General features: G+C 38.4%; 1 protein-coding gene across 1 annotated transcript; it reads left to right on the forward strand.

Annotated features, from left to right (window-relative positions):
* The first annotated feature begins 8497 nt into the window (after positions 1-8497).
* On the forward strand, positions 8498-15128 carry LOC142379284 (arachidonate 12-lipoxygenase, 12R-type-like). The gene is made up of 14 exons (XM_075464416.1): positions 8498-8650; positions 8869-9073; positions 9207-9288; positions 9507-9629; positions 9741-9844; positions 11204-11370; positions 11530-11673; positions 12343-12546; positions 12797-12883; positions 12981-13150; positions 13827-13948; positions 14096-14196; positions 14669-14839; positions 14949-15128. The coding sequence occupies exons 1-14, from the start codon at positions 8498-8500 to the stop codon at positions 15126-15128; spliced, it is 2013 nt and encodes a 670-aa protein (XP_075320531.1).
* Positions 15129-15359: the final 231 nt, after the last annotated feature.

A 15359-nucleotide genomic window follows, 5' to 3' on the forward strand; every position in this document is an offset into this window, starting at 1 on the left:
GGAATGGGGAGACAAAACAATTAGCCTGGGAAAGCAGGTGCAAATACACACACACACATTGTTTGGCTGATCCAGAGAATATGACGAAGCATGTTGAACCTACTACTCATGTCCAATCATACTCGGTCGAGTGTGAGTCCAACCTATGAGGCTATAAATGCAAATGATACCCGGAAATCGAGGCTCAGTCTGACGGATTTCCTGCGGGAGCTCTGTTCCACTGAGCCCAGCGCTGATATGCTTGACGTGTGACTACCAATAAACACTTTATTTAACTTGAGATTCCTCCGGCTTGTTCTTGAGCTTCCATTGAAAGAATTGATCTTACAATTTGGTGCCGTGATTCTATCATATCAAATCTATCAAACATTTTCAGGCGGAGTCAATTTAGATATATAATTTTATTAGAAATTTGGAGAGCACAAATTCATGAAGGGAACAATAGCACAAGCAGCAAAAAATAGAAACAAAGAAGCACAGACAGCTACATTGGCAGCATGCATTTTGTGTCTGCTACGTAGGGCCTTTGTGGATCAGACTTGTTGCAGTCCATCCTGTTGATCTTGAACTGGATATGGATATATATTGGGTGTTTGGAAATTTGGTCCACCCCTTGAGTTCTTTCTTAAGTTCTTGTGGCCTTTCCAAGGACCACTGTTTTGACCCGATGTCGACAAGATTTTCACTCGTGCGACTATTTTGGAAATCGGGCCGAGTTTTGGCTCAATCGTGCGTCTCGCATCGTGTAGTATACATGGGGTAACGACAAACGATTAAGCCCTCCCGACCACCTCCCGATCGATCGGATGAAAATCAAACTTGTTTGAAATCCTGTTCGCCCCTCGTGAGGCTCTCGCACAGTTGAAGCAGTTGCACGAGCCGATTTACCTCATCCTGTCACACTACGCAAGCGCGAACGTAGGTACGGAAGAGAAAATTGTCAACAGAAGAAGAAGAAGACAACAGAACAGCATGGCAGCGACCGGCGACCGAGTCCGACGTGTCGTGTAGTGTGAGCAGCCAGATCGCATCAGACCATCTGGTCGTACAGTGTGAGAACAGGAATCGTGAGCTGTGACGTTTTAACCCTTGCAATTCACTCGTACAGTATGAGCAGCAGCTGAATACCGTGATTGAAAAAAAACGCACAGTGTATGCCCAGCTTAAGAGTAATCAAATGTACCTAGGAGCGTGAGAGGGGTCTATTTGATTTTGCGGTAGGTGTGCCAGAAAGCAAGTCGAAGTACTTCCGCTCAGCTCCTGGGCCGCTCCCGGGCCGGTCCAGTAAAGTTACATAGCGCAGTTTTTTCAACTCAGACCCCCGAAGGGCATAGGAGACAGGCCAGTCGTAATATTAAAACTCATTCTAGCCGCACATTTTTTTTCAAGCTGTTGTTTTAAGGTAGAAATGTTACATAGTATTGCTTTAAATTTGTATACACATTATTATTTATTATTATCACCTTTATTACTATTTTCATTACTATTACTTGTATACTAATATTATAACATGACTATTATTATTATCATTATTATCTTTATACGGATGCTGGTGTTGGGTGTTTTCTACTGTTGTGTCCTTTGTACATTTCTGTATAGAACAATGCTGAGTGCGAGTGAGATGGAGATTTCAATTTCCCTGAGGGAAACTCCCAAAGGGATTAATAAAGGTGTCTCTCTATCTATCTATCTATCTATCTACCTATCTATCTATCTATCTATCTATCTATCTATCTATCTATCTATCTATCTATCTATCTATCTATCTATCTATCTATCTATCTATCATTTGAATTGATGAATGTGCTTGCAGCAATTAACAATCGTGACATTTTCGTAAGGCCATCTTTTGAGAGGTTTTGACAATGATTCACAGTGGTTGACAAAAGGAAATAGTTTGATGACCTCTAAAGGAGTGGCTGTCAATGGCAATCTGCTTTTCTACACATAAGCCAGCAGATAAGAGAGATTAAAACTAATGTTTGTTTGGCCTAATAAGGTCTGTAGTTTCGTTTGTATTAGATCAGTGACAAACAAACAGTCCAACAAAGTCTCCCCCCTGAGATTTCATTAAAGGTCCACAGTCAGATAAACTCAGATAAAGTCAGATTAAATCTTGTTTCTTCCACCTGCGCTGTTTGTCCGAAATGAAACCTTATCTTTACACTAGTCATCTTGAAAATTCACACTGTCTTCACTTCCTGGGTGTTTCAGCGCAATTCATACTCTGGAATCACCATTTAGTACCTTTCAGGGCTTCTTATTTAGGGGCAAGCAAACAGTTATCTTTAATAATATAAACCACAAAAACAGAAAGCAATCCAGCCATCAAAAAAGAGTGTATTTTGTGTGAGAATTTGGATTATAAATTGTCTGCAGAGCTGTGGCACAGTCGGGGATTGAACGTTTTTTTTTTCTTTCCTTCTCTCTCGCTTTCTCACATAGAAAGTGATGCTGCACACAATGAAACATCACATTTATTTTGAATCCATATACAATGAATTATTCAGCTTCTCTCAGAAAGAGTGAAAGACTTTCCTTGACTTTGTTCAACTTGTTCTATAGAAATAAGCAACATGTTCATGTTCATGTTCATGTTCCCCTTTTGTCTACAGACCTTCTGATCATTTTTCCCTGTATGGTGTACCCCTTTACTGTCACTATTGAAGTGCAGGGAAATGCTGCATACTGTCACCTATGTTTCTGCTGAGAAAGACCTCAACCTTAAAAGTAAGGGACACATGTTAGAGCCCAACTTTGTTTTACCATTCATGTCTTTCCCTTACCACATGGGGCATTGTGGAAACCTTGTGCGCGACAATAGATGTGTGAGCTCAACAGCAGCCTGTAGATCATGCAAACAGACACTGTTATTGCACTCAAATGTGTCCCTAGACAAGCCCAAGTTTCATGACAGTTGTCGATCCGATGTATACTCTGCGGAGAAAAAAAATGTTTCTGCAATGTTATAACGCCATCTCTCTTGTTACTGCTGGGTTGAAAGAGGTGAGAGGTAGTGTTCATCAACGAGCAAAGAGGAAAAACTGTTTAACCAGAAGTCCCTCGACTACAGTTAGGAGACACTAAGTCTAGAAACGTAACACTGGGCAATACTGTTTTTAACTTCCTTTTCTGTGCCCATTTTGACTTCCGGGCCATCGCTTATCAACTGTGCTAAAACACAGATGTGTGCATAATGAGCGTATAAGAACCTTTACACGTAACCTGGAGAAGTTACCAACTTGCACAAATACTTCGGAATGTGCACAAACATAAGTACAGCTCTGAACATGGCTATACACAGAATCTGGCTGTATTACAGGGAAACTTTAAATAAAAAGCATTACTGCAGTAGCTCATGCAAACTTAATTTTATCATAAAGTAATAATCCCTCGATTAGTTATTCATTTTTAGTAAGAAACAGATGTTTAACCTAATTGCTGTCAAGAGACACATGTTGAAAGATTTGGCAAACTGTGCACTCCACAGGGAGTGCATCTGCCCAGAATGTGCCGGCCTACTTGTCAGGAGTACAGACGGGCTTCTTCAGTTCCCTTAGACAAATTAACAAGAATCCGAAATGAAATGACAATTTCACGCCATCGCTTGATTCCCAAATACAATTAGAACAACAGACTGTACACACATTGTATTCAAAACGCCATAGCACAACATATATGATGATGTCAATGGAAAGAGATTCCATTCCAATATTGAATAAAGACTGAATAAACAACTCTATAAAAGTATGGCGTTTATTATAAGACGCTAAGCAATGGAAAAATCTAAGCACAGCAGCGTAACCAGGAGCATGACGAGCGGTAATCTTCCTACAAGCCTGCTCCTCACATATAAAGCTCTTAATGATCAAGTTCCATCACATAAGAATCTCACAGTTAGATATTTTCCCAACAGAGCACTTTGGTCTCAGACTGTGGGTTAACTCGTGGTTCCTAGAGTTTCTAAAAGTAAAACAGGAGGCAGAGCCCTGCCAGGAATTGGCTTTGTACGATTTGGACTAAGCTGGAATTTAATGAAGTGGAATTGACTGGATTATGACTGTATTACAATGAATTGGATTGCAGTTAGTTTGAATTTGGCTCTATCTTTGAAGTGCCTTGAGATGACATTTGTCGTGATTTGGCAGAATTGAACTGAATTTAAACTCAAAAGGCACTGCCCTAATTACACAAACATTAAATTTAGAAAATTGAAACTGTTCAGAGACCAAACTGTGAAAGGTAAAAACTTTTAGATCGTCAACTCAGTGAAGTATTGTAATCAGCATGAAAACTGTGTTATTACTCATACATTATTATTGATTTTCAGAGTCTATGAAGAATTAATCTACATAATCACACAGGCAATATGTGTGATGATTAGTAATAATACTTTCAATTACATAAACTTAAATTTCTCATTGATAGGCTCTATGATGTGGTATTTTGCAAGGAGTTTATAGATTTATTGCAAGAGGAACTCTACTCTGACCAACCATACACTTGAAATCTTATGCTTGAATTTTTATGAATGCCAATCAACAAGATCTTTCAGTCTTGTTTGTCAGCTAACTAAATGTCAATAAAAAGACAAATGTAATTGTGCTTAAATGTCTTTCACATAACCACCATTATGATTAGCTTTGAGCAAAAACAATAAACCCACTCATAGTGTGATCAACCTTTAACATTTAGCATTTACTAGCATTCAGAAGTAACGGCTATTTTTGATCGTTTTTTTATGTGATCCATCAAAACGAAGATGGAATCGGAAATTTTAACGCTGGTCCTGTGCGTTTGACAAGAACACAAAATGTTTTTCTTTTGTTTATGCTTTTTTCATTTTATAGTCCAGTGGGAGGCTTAAAGGTAGTATGAAGGTTAGCGCCATCACTAACAGTGCCAAGGATCACACCTCAGTCAGGTAAAGAAAATTAATGAACTAATCCTCAATGAATGGCTCAAACATTTTGTTAATTCACTCAAAACTGTTCAGAAAGCCCATGAACATTGTAGGATTTGACGGGCTGTCACTTTGGGTTGAAGAAAAACCTGATGTAATAGACTCATCACTCCTCCACATGTTTGCTGAGGTGAGACCTGAAGAATAACCTGTTCTGTAATTATTACTTATATAATAATATAATATATATGCTACTGATTACTGTAGCAATATCATTTGTGTGCATAAAGTAGTCAGTGGCGATTCTAGAGTCTGTGGGGGCCCCAAGCAAAAAAATCCTAGGGGGCCGTACCAACCAGTGTTCGTCACCAAAACATCTGACACCAACGAAAAATGTATGAAATAAAACCTCTTTTTATTACAAACATGTTCCAAACATGAAAAACATTGTTATTTTTAAAATATACATGTAAAGAATAAATAAATAACTAAAAAAGACTACGTTGTCTACGTTGGCACTTGATATTCGCCTATTGTTGCTATTTATCTACTGGGTGTAGCTGGCCATCCAATAATAATTGTGTTCATTTAAAGATTCTTTGTGACAAGTAAAGCTGTTCATGATATCGATTTCATAGGTATGGTTTTTATTTTCCACTAGCCTTGAATTTCCGGCGAACGTTGCCAACAATCGCAAACACTCTGAGGGGCTGGTTCTCCGCGAACATAGCCTACAGTGGAACTTGACGTGAGTTTGACGAAGTCAACAATGCAATTATGGAATTATAGAATGGCATGTTAACTAGACAATCTTTGACTAAATCATTTAAATTTAACTGTTCAAAGAAAACATGTTCACCACGTTCGCCACTGTTTGAGACAGTTTATAAAGTAACTAGACAATCTTTGATTGAATGCATCTCACCTCAGTTGCCTGCCTTGCCTGTTGACAAGGTGTGCCTCTGAAAGTAATGAAGCAGTTTATACATCTGCATGACTGTGCAATAAACTGCCAATGTGTGGTTAGATTTATGAATGTCTTAGGTATTAAGTATTAATTAGTCAATTGACAGAAAACTATTAAGTAACTGCTTCGATTTGTCAAAAAATGCATTTCAAGCCAACTGATAGATTTGTTATCGTCAACAGATATTCTGATATAAAAACTTCAAAGAACATGTGAGCTAATACTTGTTCTGTCTACAGTACATGAAGGTAATTACAAATTCCAGCTGAGCAGACACTTCTGCAGAGTCAGTTCATAGCAGGCGCTTAAATGGCAGGAGCTTAAAAAAAAATCCAGCATTCATCAAACTATGTTAGAGGTCTTGTTCGTAGAAGCTTTGAGACTTCGGGAGATTTTCATGATCTAGGATGTAATATTGCAATTAAAGTGTCTATGTAATGTGAATACCGTTGGTATCCTCATTGTTTAATTTGATAATTGCTTACTCTGAAAATGACCTTTTTTCGGTGTACGGTAATCAGATTGTGCTCTTTGTAAAAGTGCAGTACTCAAAGTAAGGTCTTTCTAAGAATAACATCAGAACAATTTAGCCACTTCTAGAAGAGGATTGCAGAAGTCAAGCTGACTTCAATGCCTCAACAGATCTGTATTACCGAACAGAGAAAAAAGTAAGGTAAACCTATCATGTACTATTGTGGAAATTTCTTTTGTGGAGAGATTTTGGAGAGAAAAAAAAACCTGCATCTTTTATTGCAACCTTATCCTGTGCATATGAAACTCAGGCTATCAGAAGACATTTAGACAAGAACCAAAAGCGAAAAATATTATATCGCCTCCTATTTCTCTCTCATCTACCTTCCAGAAGAGAAAAACAGAGGTGGGAACTTGTTTATCTTGATGTTTCCAAGCATTTTTATTACATATTTGTCCACTAATGAAATAGGCTATCACCTCAAAGAAATGCCTTTTTTTTATGAGTTCCTCCCTGAGCCTGGCTCTCTAATTTATCTCTAAGAGAAGAGACATGATAAGGCAGATAGGATACCAAGCATTGGTTTCACTCCACACTAAGACCCCATGTCAAGCTGACCTCCCAGTCAACAAGCACATACCAAGAGGGAACAAGAGACAATAGTTTACTTTTAACTACACATGTTTAGTATGTAAATTGAATAATAATATAAGAAGAAAATATCCACCATAACTGCTATTAGTTTAGCAAAATAACATATGAAAAAAAGTATGTTCATGCTGAATCACCTTGACTTTATTTTACAATGCAAAAGGTCTCCATGTGTAAAACATAAAATGTTGAATATGCGCATTACGCAGTTTATAATTAGGACTTGTAATGAGTCATTTAGAAAACAGAACAGTGGTGGATAATTATTACGTTTACATTGATTTTGCTTTAGTTTTTTTTTCCATTTTGTGCAACTTATCCTCCGACTGTACCATGATCGTAAAGGTAATTATGGTACCCAAATATTAGAGAAATATAAGCAAATGTTTTCGTTTCATCTTAACATTCAATTCAATCTGTTCAATTCGAATGAACTCTTAGCATAAAACAACTGAAACTCAACCAACTCCATGCATTCGTCAATTTCTTTCTATCTGTTGTATGTGATGTTGTCTTACTTTTAGGTGCATAAGATCAGGTGCAATCACATTTCCACTTAATTTCACCAAAGGAGAATACACAAGAATCCATATTACACAACACTAGTCAGATCTCAAGCAAGATGTCACACTGAAAGGAAAACAGCAAAAACTCTCTAACAGTATGTTTGACAAAAAAGTGGCAAATGATGATGTCGAGTCGGTGTATCAGAAGCATTGGGAGGATTTTATATTATCTTTTGAATCTGTAGTTTATAGTGTTTTTAGATTGCAGTGCCTTGTACAAAATGTAGTTAGAAACTGCAGTGGCAAAAAGTACGTTGTCATGACAATATGGTTATATGGAAAAAAAGTAAAAACATGATTTTGGTGTCTGTAGATTTTGTAATTCCTAATTGCTCTGGCCTAATTTTATGGTCGCTCCATCATTGTTTCATTCTGCTATATCTTTTATCTCCCCCATAGTATTTAATTTGTACTCAAGTAAAACCCCTCTCCAAACAGAGGTAGTTTATGGCTTCACTACTTCTCAGTCACACATAATGCAGCATTGACATCCATCTCTGGGTGGTTTCACTGCCTTTCTAGTGTAGTTAGTGTAAAATTCTTGTTGCTCCTCAGCATACAGGTACAACTATGTTTCTGAGATGAGAGGATGTTTTGCAGGTTCATAGATTTCAACAAATCATCATTGGAGATGTCCATTGGTTCTGGAAGGATACTCCCACAAAACCATGTGTATTTAAAGAGACAGAAACAGAGGTGTTGCACCAAGCCTGAAGATCTTCAGAGGAACTTCTTACTGTCATTAAGCAGAGGTAAGAGAGATGCTTGCTATGAGGATTTCAGTGAGCTGTGATTGGACTGAAGCAGATGAGTGGAAAGAGAGACATTTAATTTGTAATTGTCAGACCATGAATTATGTGGCTTTAAACATCTTGGTGGCCTAATCAGTGCTGTTAATGTGTATTTTTTTCAGGATTGATTAACTTTCAAGAGTGAAAATGGTGCATTACAAAGTGACTGTATTCACCTCCAAACGCCTCGCCTCCACCACTCTTAACAATGTCTTCATGAAGCTGGTGGGCACAGATGGGGAAAGTGAGCGCAAGCGGCTCAAAAGCTTGAAAGGGGCTGCAGCATTTGTCAAAGGAGCTGTAAGTCTGGAAGACCAAGCTCAATCTTTCAATGTTTCAGATGTTTCCTCAGTTTTGCCTCACATGAACAATCTCAGTCTCATGTTTAGCAACAGGATATGTGCAGCATGAGCAAAAATGACCTCCAAGAAAATCTTAGCTGTCACAGCTCAGCTCTCGCTTTTTAAATACACTTGATGTCTTGTTGTGTTTTCTAACAATGCTTTCACTTTGTTTAGGTCACATCTTTTACTGTGTCCTGCCCAGCTTCCATTGGAAAACTGGTGCTGATTGAACTGGACAAACAGCCTCTCACGCTGTTTCCACAAGACTCTTGGTTTCCTGCCAAAGTGGAAGTGAAATCCCCTGAGGGACACACCTACAACTTTCCCATCTACCGCTGGATCACTGACAGTCAGGTGTACCGCTTCAGAGAGGGAACAGGTTTGTGAAACTGTTTCTGTCATAAAAAAGTATACACATCAAAAAAAGAGCAGGTTCTATAAATCAAATTAATTCATCTTAACACACTTGACTTACTTACAGTTTAAAACCTTGTTGTTCGTTTTTTTTTCAGCCCTGAGAGTCTTTGAAGATGACCATCATCTTGGCAGATACAGTCGAGAACAAGAGCTTCAGGAGCGTAAAGAAGACTATCGGTGAGAGCTCAGAGCTTTTACACTTTTAAGTGTTATGCACCCAGAGACAAACGAGAACACAAACCTCCTCAGCCCTGGTTGGAGTAAATAAACTATCATATAACATTTTTAATTGGCCAGGATTTATTAAAACACATTCAAATATGTCTAAGAATTCAAGTGATTTATGATTGCAAACTCAAAAATTAAACAGCAGATACATTCTTTACTCTTCGCAGCTGGGATGTGTACGAGGAGGGAATACCCCATTACATGAAGGTAGATGACCCTCTTTTTCTGCCTTGTGAGGTCCGTTTTTCCTTCACCAAGAACACGGAGTTTTTTTACACTGCAGCCACAGGGTGAAGTCATTATATTCTCTCCTATATTTTTCTACTTATTCATCTTTTTACTTACCTATATATTATTGTGTCACATCAAAGTCACTGTTTTTCTTTTTCTCATTTTTCCAGACTGACAGAGCTGAAGCTGAAGGGTTTGGCTGATTGTAAGAAGAGTTGGACCAATATTGATGACATTGATCGGGTGTTTTGCTGCAAGCAGACTGACATATCAGGTACAATATAATTCCTGCAGTTTATTTAACTGTATGTAAGTACAAACCGATCAGCCCGTATATTAAAACCATTGAGGTGAAGACCACTGAATAACTTGTTAGAAGTTATTAAGGGGTGAGTTTTACGGGCCAGGAAGGGAATTATAGAATTGAAATATTGAAAGCAGAAGGAATATACTTAAACATTCTTTTTGCCAGATTTATAAAGCTGTGCAGCAACAATTAGATACTGTTAAGCCCCGTACACACACGTCGCTGCTATTTACTCGCTCAGCGAGTGAAGTCAATAGAATGTCTATGTGTTCACGCGAGGCGAGGAGGCGAGTAGGCGAGTAGGCGAGGAGAGTACAAGCGAGTACAAGAGATGTGATGTGGGCGGATTCCGAGATGAACATATTTCAACTTCGAGCGACGCGAGTAAAGCGAGTAAAAGCGAGTAGCCAATTAAAATGCAGAATACAGATTATTGACAGGTGACGTTCCCCCAGTGTTCTCCAAACAGTGGCCACCCAACTTCTACACACCAAGTCAGCAAAAGCACCCAAGCGAGTGGCGAGTAGGTGAGTGAGCGAGTAGCGAGTAAATAGCAGCGACGTGTGTGTATGGGGCTTTACAAAGACTAAACACAAAAAACAAAATTATAAAAGAAATGTATACAAAGAAACCATGTTATGTTATGTTATTGTCTTTTTTTTACAAGATTTTGTTGCCTTATTTCATATAAACTGTTGCGAGAACGAGCATGTCTGGAGAATATGTGAGGTGTGAACACTAACTGCACATCCTTCCTTTACAAGTACCAGTATATGTGCAGGAAAAGGCACAAGTATAGATTTTTTGTGTAGGCATGATTCATGCATGAGGCCCACAATCTTTTGGGGTGTTTTGGTATGCAGTTTACACAGTACATACTGATAAATAACCTATTAATTACCTCTTAGGTGAACAACAGATCTAAACTGCACCATTGAGCAGCGAAGTTAAGGTGGTCTGGCTTAAGCACAGGGGCCCTAGTCTGACCCTTACTGAAACAGCACTGCTGGCAGTCTTCTGTTTGGACGGGTGGTGTCGAGCAAGTGCTCAACCCCGCCCTTTTGGTGAAGTCAGCAGCTGCCAGTTTCTGTATGTTTGTACATTGGCTGAGAAGTTTGCCGCTGCAAAAAAAGGGGGTAATGTGTTTTCATACATTACCCCTTTTTATGAATGGTTATTCTTTTTTTCAATTGGTGACAGGTAAATAATCCAGATGTGTAATTCAGATAAATGTGTATAAACTCTCTAACATCCTGTTTTAGCTAAAGTGCTCGAGCAGGTTTTTGGCTTTATGCAAACTAAAATGACATCTTATTCCTTTTGCAGACTATGTCCAAGAACATTGGAAGGAGGACGATTTATTTGGCTACCAGTTTCTAAATGGTCTCAATCCAATGTTGATCCAACGTTGTAAAACCCTGCCCAGTAACTTTCCTGTCACCGATTGCATGATCTTCCTCCATGGTCAGAGGAGTTTGGCTGATGAAATGAAGGTGATGCCTCATACTGAAATGCATTGGACTGGAGCTTTCTTTGTATCTACTTGATACTTTAGATGTGCGCTTTGCTAAATGAATGTGTTCACATTGTAAAATCCAGACGGTAAATATGTGAGACAGAGCATTTCTTAACTTTCCATGAAATTCAAACAGAAAGGCAACATATTCCTGTGTGACTACAAGCATATGGATGGAGTGAAAGCAAACACCATCAATGGAAAGCAGCAGTACTTGATGGCTCCACTCGTCCTGTTCCAAAAAACTCCAGATGATAAACTGATGCCAATTGCTATCCAGGTGAGATTAACACTCAGATACAGTAAAGTAAAGCCTTTAGTGAAATTCAGATTTGTCATTATGAGAAATATTTTATAGACCATAAGATTTAAGTTTCCCAGCAAATCCATCTGCCAAATGTTGCCTTAACCATTGGTAGCAACCGGTAGAAGCTACCATGGGGGGTTATAAAATGCAATGAGTATTAAAGGTTCATGATACAGGTCAGTTTAATTCATGAAGCACAACAACACAAACTTGTCTGAAAGGGCATTACCATCAGAACACATTAAAACACAAAAACAATTATCATTCATTCTCTGCAGACATAGAATAGACATAAATGGCAATAGTGTAATTACACTTTCAGAGAGCAAACTGAGATGAAGCAACATGTAAAGTTGTGTCACTGCAACTGCCATTCTGCTTCCCTCTTTCCAACTGTCAAACACCTGTAGCTTTACACACGCACACACACACACACACACACACACAATGATATGTTTAGGAAGTAGGACTGATGTCCTGAAGCTGACTCAGTGGAAATTCCTTAGAAGGGATGGAGACAGTACCAAACATAAGCTTACAATAATAAAGGCAAACACACAACAAGCACAGGGAAATCTTCATCCTTTTTGATGACTATGCTGTATGTATGAATGACCCACATGTTCCCTCCTTCTCCTGCAGCTGAAGCAGAAACCAGCACGGGACAACCCGATCTTCCTCCCTACGGATTCTGAGTATGACTGGCTGCTGGCAAAGATTTTTGTGAGAAGTGCAGATTTCAGTGAACATCAGCTCAATGTTCACCTGCTGCGCACTCACCTGCTGGCTGAGGTCTTTGCAGTCTCACTGCTGCGCAACGTGCCCATGGTGCACCCTCTCTACAAGGTAACTTATAGCTCTCCTACCGATGTGGAAGACACTTATTGTAAGTCGCTTTGGATAAAAGCGTCTGCAAAATGACCGTAATGTAATGTAACTGAAGATGATGAACCATCATGTCTCAGAATGCAAGTATTAGCAAATATTTCACACTGCTGCATGGTGTAGAAGCATGCAGACTTCAGTCAGGGTAAAAACACAGAGCACATGGAATAACAACTCACTGTGTTGCTAACAGAGTTCTCTTTTTCCTCAGCTTCTCGTACCTCACACTCGCTACACTTTGCAGATCAACTTCTTGGCCCGAAGGATGCTAATATCAAAGGATGGTGTTTTCACTCAGGTAGGAGAGACTGACTAGACAATACTCAACATTGTTTTTTGATTTTTCATTTTGATAGAAAGTATTTGTTTTTAACTGTAATGTGACTATTCTTTAGTTTTCAGCCTCTGGTGGAAAGGGTTTGGTCACCATTCTGAGGAGATCATTGTCCTCAGTGACATACAGGTCCCTCTGTATCCCTGAGGACATTGCTGACCGTGGGCTGGAGGACGTGCCAAACTTCTACTACAGGGATGATGGACTCAGGCTTTGGGATGTCATCCACAGGTACCACAGACATCTCCCATTTTGTGTTGCATATAGGACATGTATGATAGCAAAGACATATCATAGATACTTTATCATGCTAAATTTCCAAACATTCACAGGGATTAGTAATAAAATGTATAACTAACCCTTTTTCTATAAATAAAGAAAAGAAAAAAAGATATGGAATAGTGTGCTCTCACCACAGTGAATACAAGAACGATTTGATTCTGACCCAACACACTGTGAGCATCTGACTCCTCAGGCATATATTTGCATATAATTACAGTAAATATATTGAATACAGTTTAGAGTCATGATCAACTATAAAATATGATTGTAATTGCAGATGGCTATTTCTGTATCTGACTGAAGTAGTCCTGAGTGAACATCATTAAACCTTAAGTTCATGTTGTTGTCTTGTTATGTTTATGTTCATATTTAATTATTTGTGCATTTACAGGAATCTAGCCTGATAAATGTAAATTACACTCAATCCAGTATCTGTTTTGCATCTTACCCTGTATTATTTACTGTCATTCCTTTTCTATAACTTTCAACAAAAATAAAAATATAAAATATTTAAAATATTTGGTGATATAAAAAATTCTTAACACATTACTTATTAGTTAGACAATAATGGCATCTACCACAAATGTGAAATGTATTTTTCAAAATGTTTCCCGATCTCTCAAAGGTTTGTGAAGGGAATCCTCGGCTACTACTACAAGAATGATTGTGAAGTCCAACGTGACTCTGAACTACAGAAGTGGATTTCGGACATTTTTGAACATGGATTTCTTTCCAAAGAATGCACAGGTGATTTTTAAGAAAATCTTAAGCTTTGTTATAGTAACGATAATTTGTGAGTGTATTAAGAAATTAATACACTTTTAAACTATTTAAACTTCAGTTGAGCTGTTTGAATGTCGTTAAGTGATAAAGTTTATTCATTCTCATTTCCAGGAATTCCACAGAGATTTACCACTGTGGCTGAGCTCATACAGTTTGTTACCATGGTGATCTTCACTGGCTCAACCCAGCATGCTGCAGTGAACTCTGGACAGGTAAAGAAAAATGTTTTTTTATGAGACAAAAAAACATGCAATACCAGACTCTTATTCTGGGCTGATTTATAATGAGGATAATATTTTCTGTGATGTGAGTTTTTTGTGCCAACATGCAAGCAGTTTACAAGTAACGATAAAACTGTATTGTAGATTAAGGTCAAGTGGAGATTCCATTTGTTTTGCAGGCAAGATGAAAAGTCAGTGGACCATGAAAAAAGTTTATTGTCAGATTTCATCCTCTGTGAATCTTTAATTGTGCAAAATTTCACAGCAAATCATCCAGTAGTTGTTTCAACATTTCAGCTAAAAAGTAGGGCTGTCTCACCATGAGAGTGACTCTGCCATCTTTAAGGTCAACCACTTAAGTGACTGAGAGGAGGCTACAAAAGTTAGATAAAGCCGACTGTTTGGACATTTAAGAGCAAAAACGGGTCAATAACACATGATATTACTTATTTATTTCCTGCAGTATGACTATGGTGGCTGGATGCCAAACAGCCCCATCTCTCTGCAACTTCCCCCACCAACCGTGAAGGGGAAAGCGACTGAAGCCACAATGTTCAGCACATTCCCAGATGTCAACACAACAGTTCAGGGCATGGCCACTATGTGGCTGCTCAGCCAGCAGTCCAGCGACTTCGTAAGTGTGGAAAACCTCAAGACAAATCACACTGTTTGGTAAATATTTAATGTTAGTGGCAAAAAAGAAAAAAAAAACAAAGAAATAAACATGTCACCCATCTCATCAGGTCCCTCTTGGCCATTACCCTGAAGACCACTTCAGTGAGAAGACTCCCCTTCACGTTATGAAGGACTTCCAAAAAGAGCTTAAGGTGTTAAGTGCAAATATCAAGAACAGAAACAAACATCTGGAAGTGCCATACACATACATGGATCCAGAGGATGTAGAAAATAGTGTGGCTGTATAAGCATGATAGGGAGGGACCACAAGAACTGATTTATCATTAATCGGTGATTGAAATTAGTAGTTCCCTTTTTGTTTGTGATCTGTGGTAAATAACCGCAAAAACATATAGAATAGAATTAATGAAACAAGAGTCATGGTCATATTTCTTTTTCTGTGATAACTTACAGAGGATGTGTGTATTGTATGTAGTAGTTTCAAGACAGACGGCAAGACTAATAAGCCTTAAAAGCTA

This window comes from Odontesthes bonariensis, chromosome 4 (assembly GCF_027942865.1).
Source record: "Odontesthes bonariensis isolate fOdoBon6 chromosome 4, fOdoBon6.hap1, whole genome shotgun sequence".
NCBI lineage: Eukaryota > Metazoa > Chordata > Actinopteri > Atheriniformes > Atherinopsidae > Odontesthes > Odontesthes bonariensis.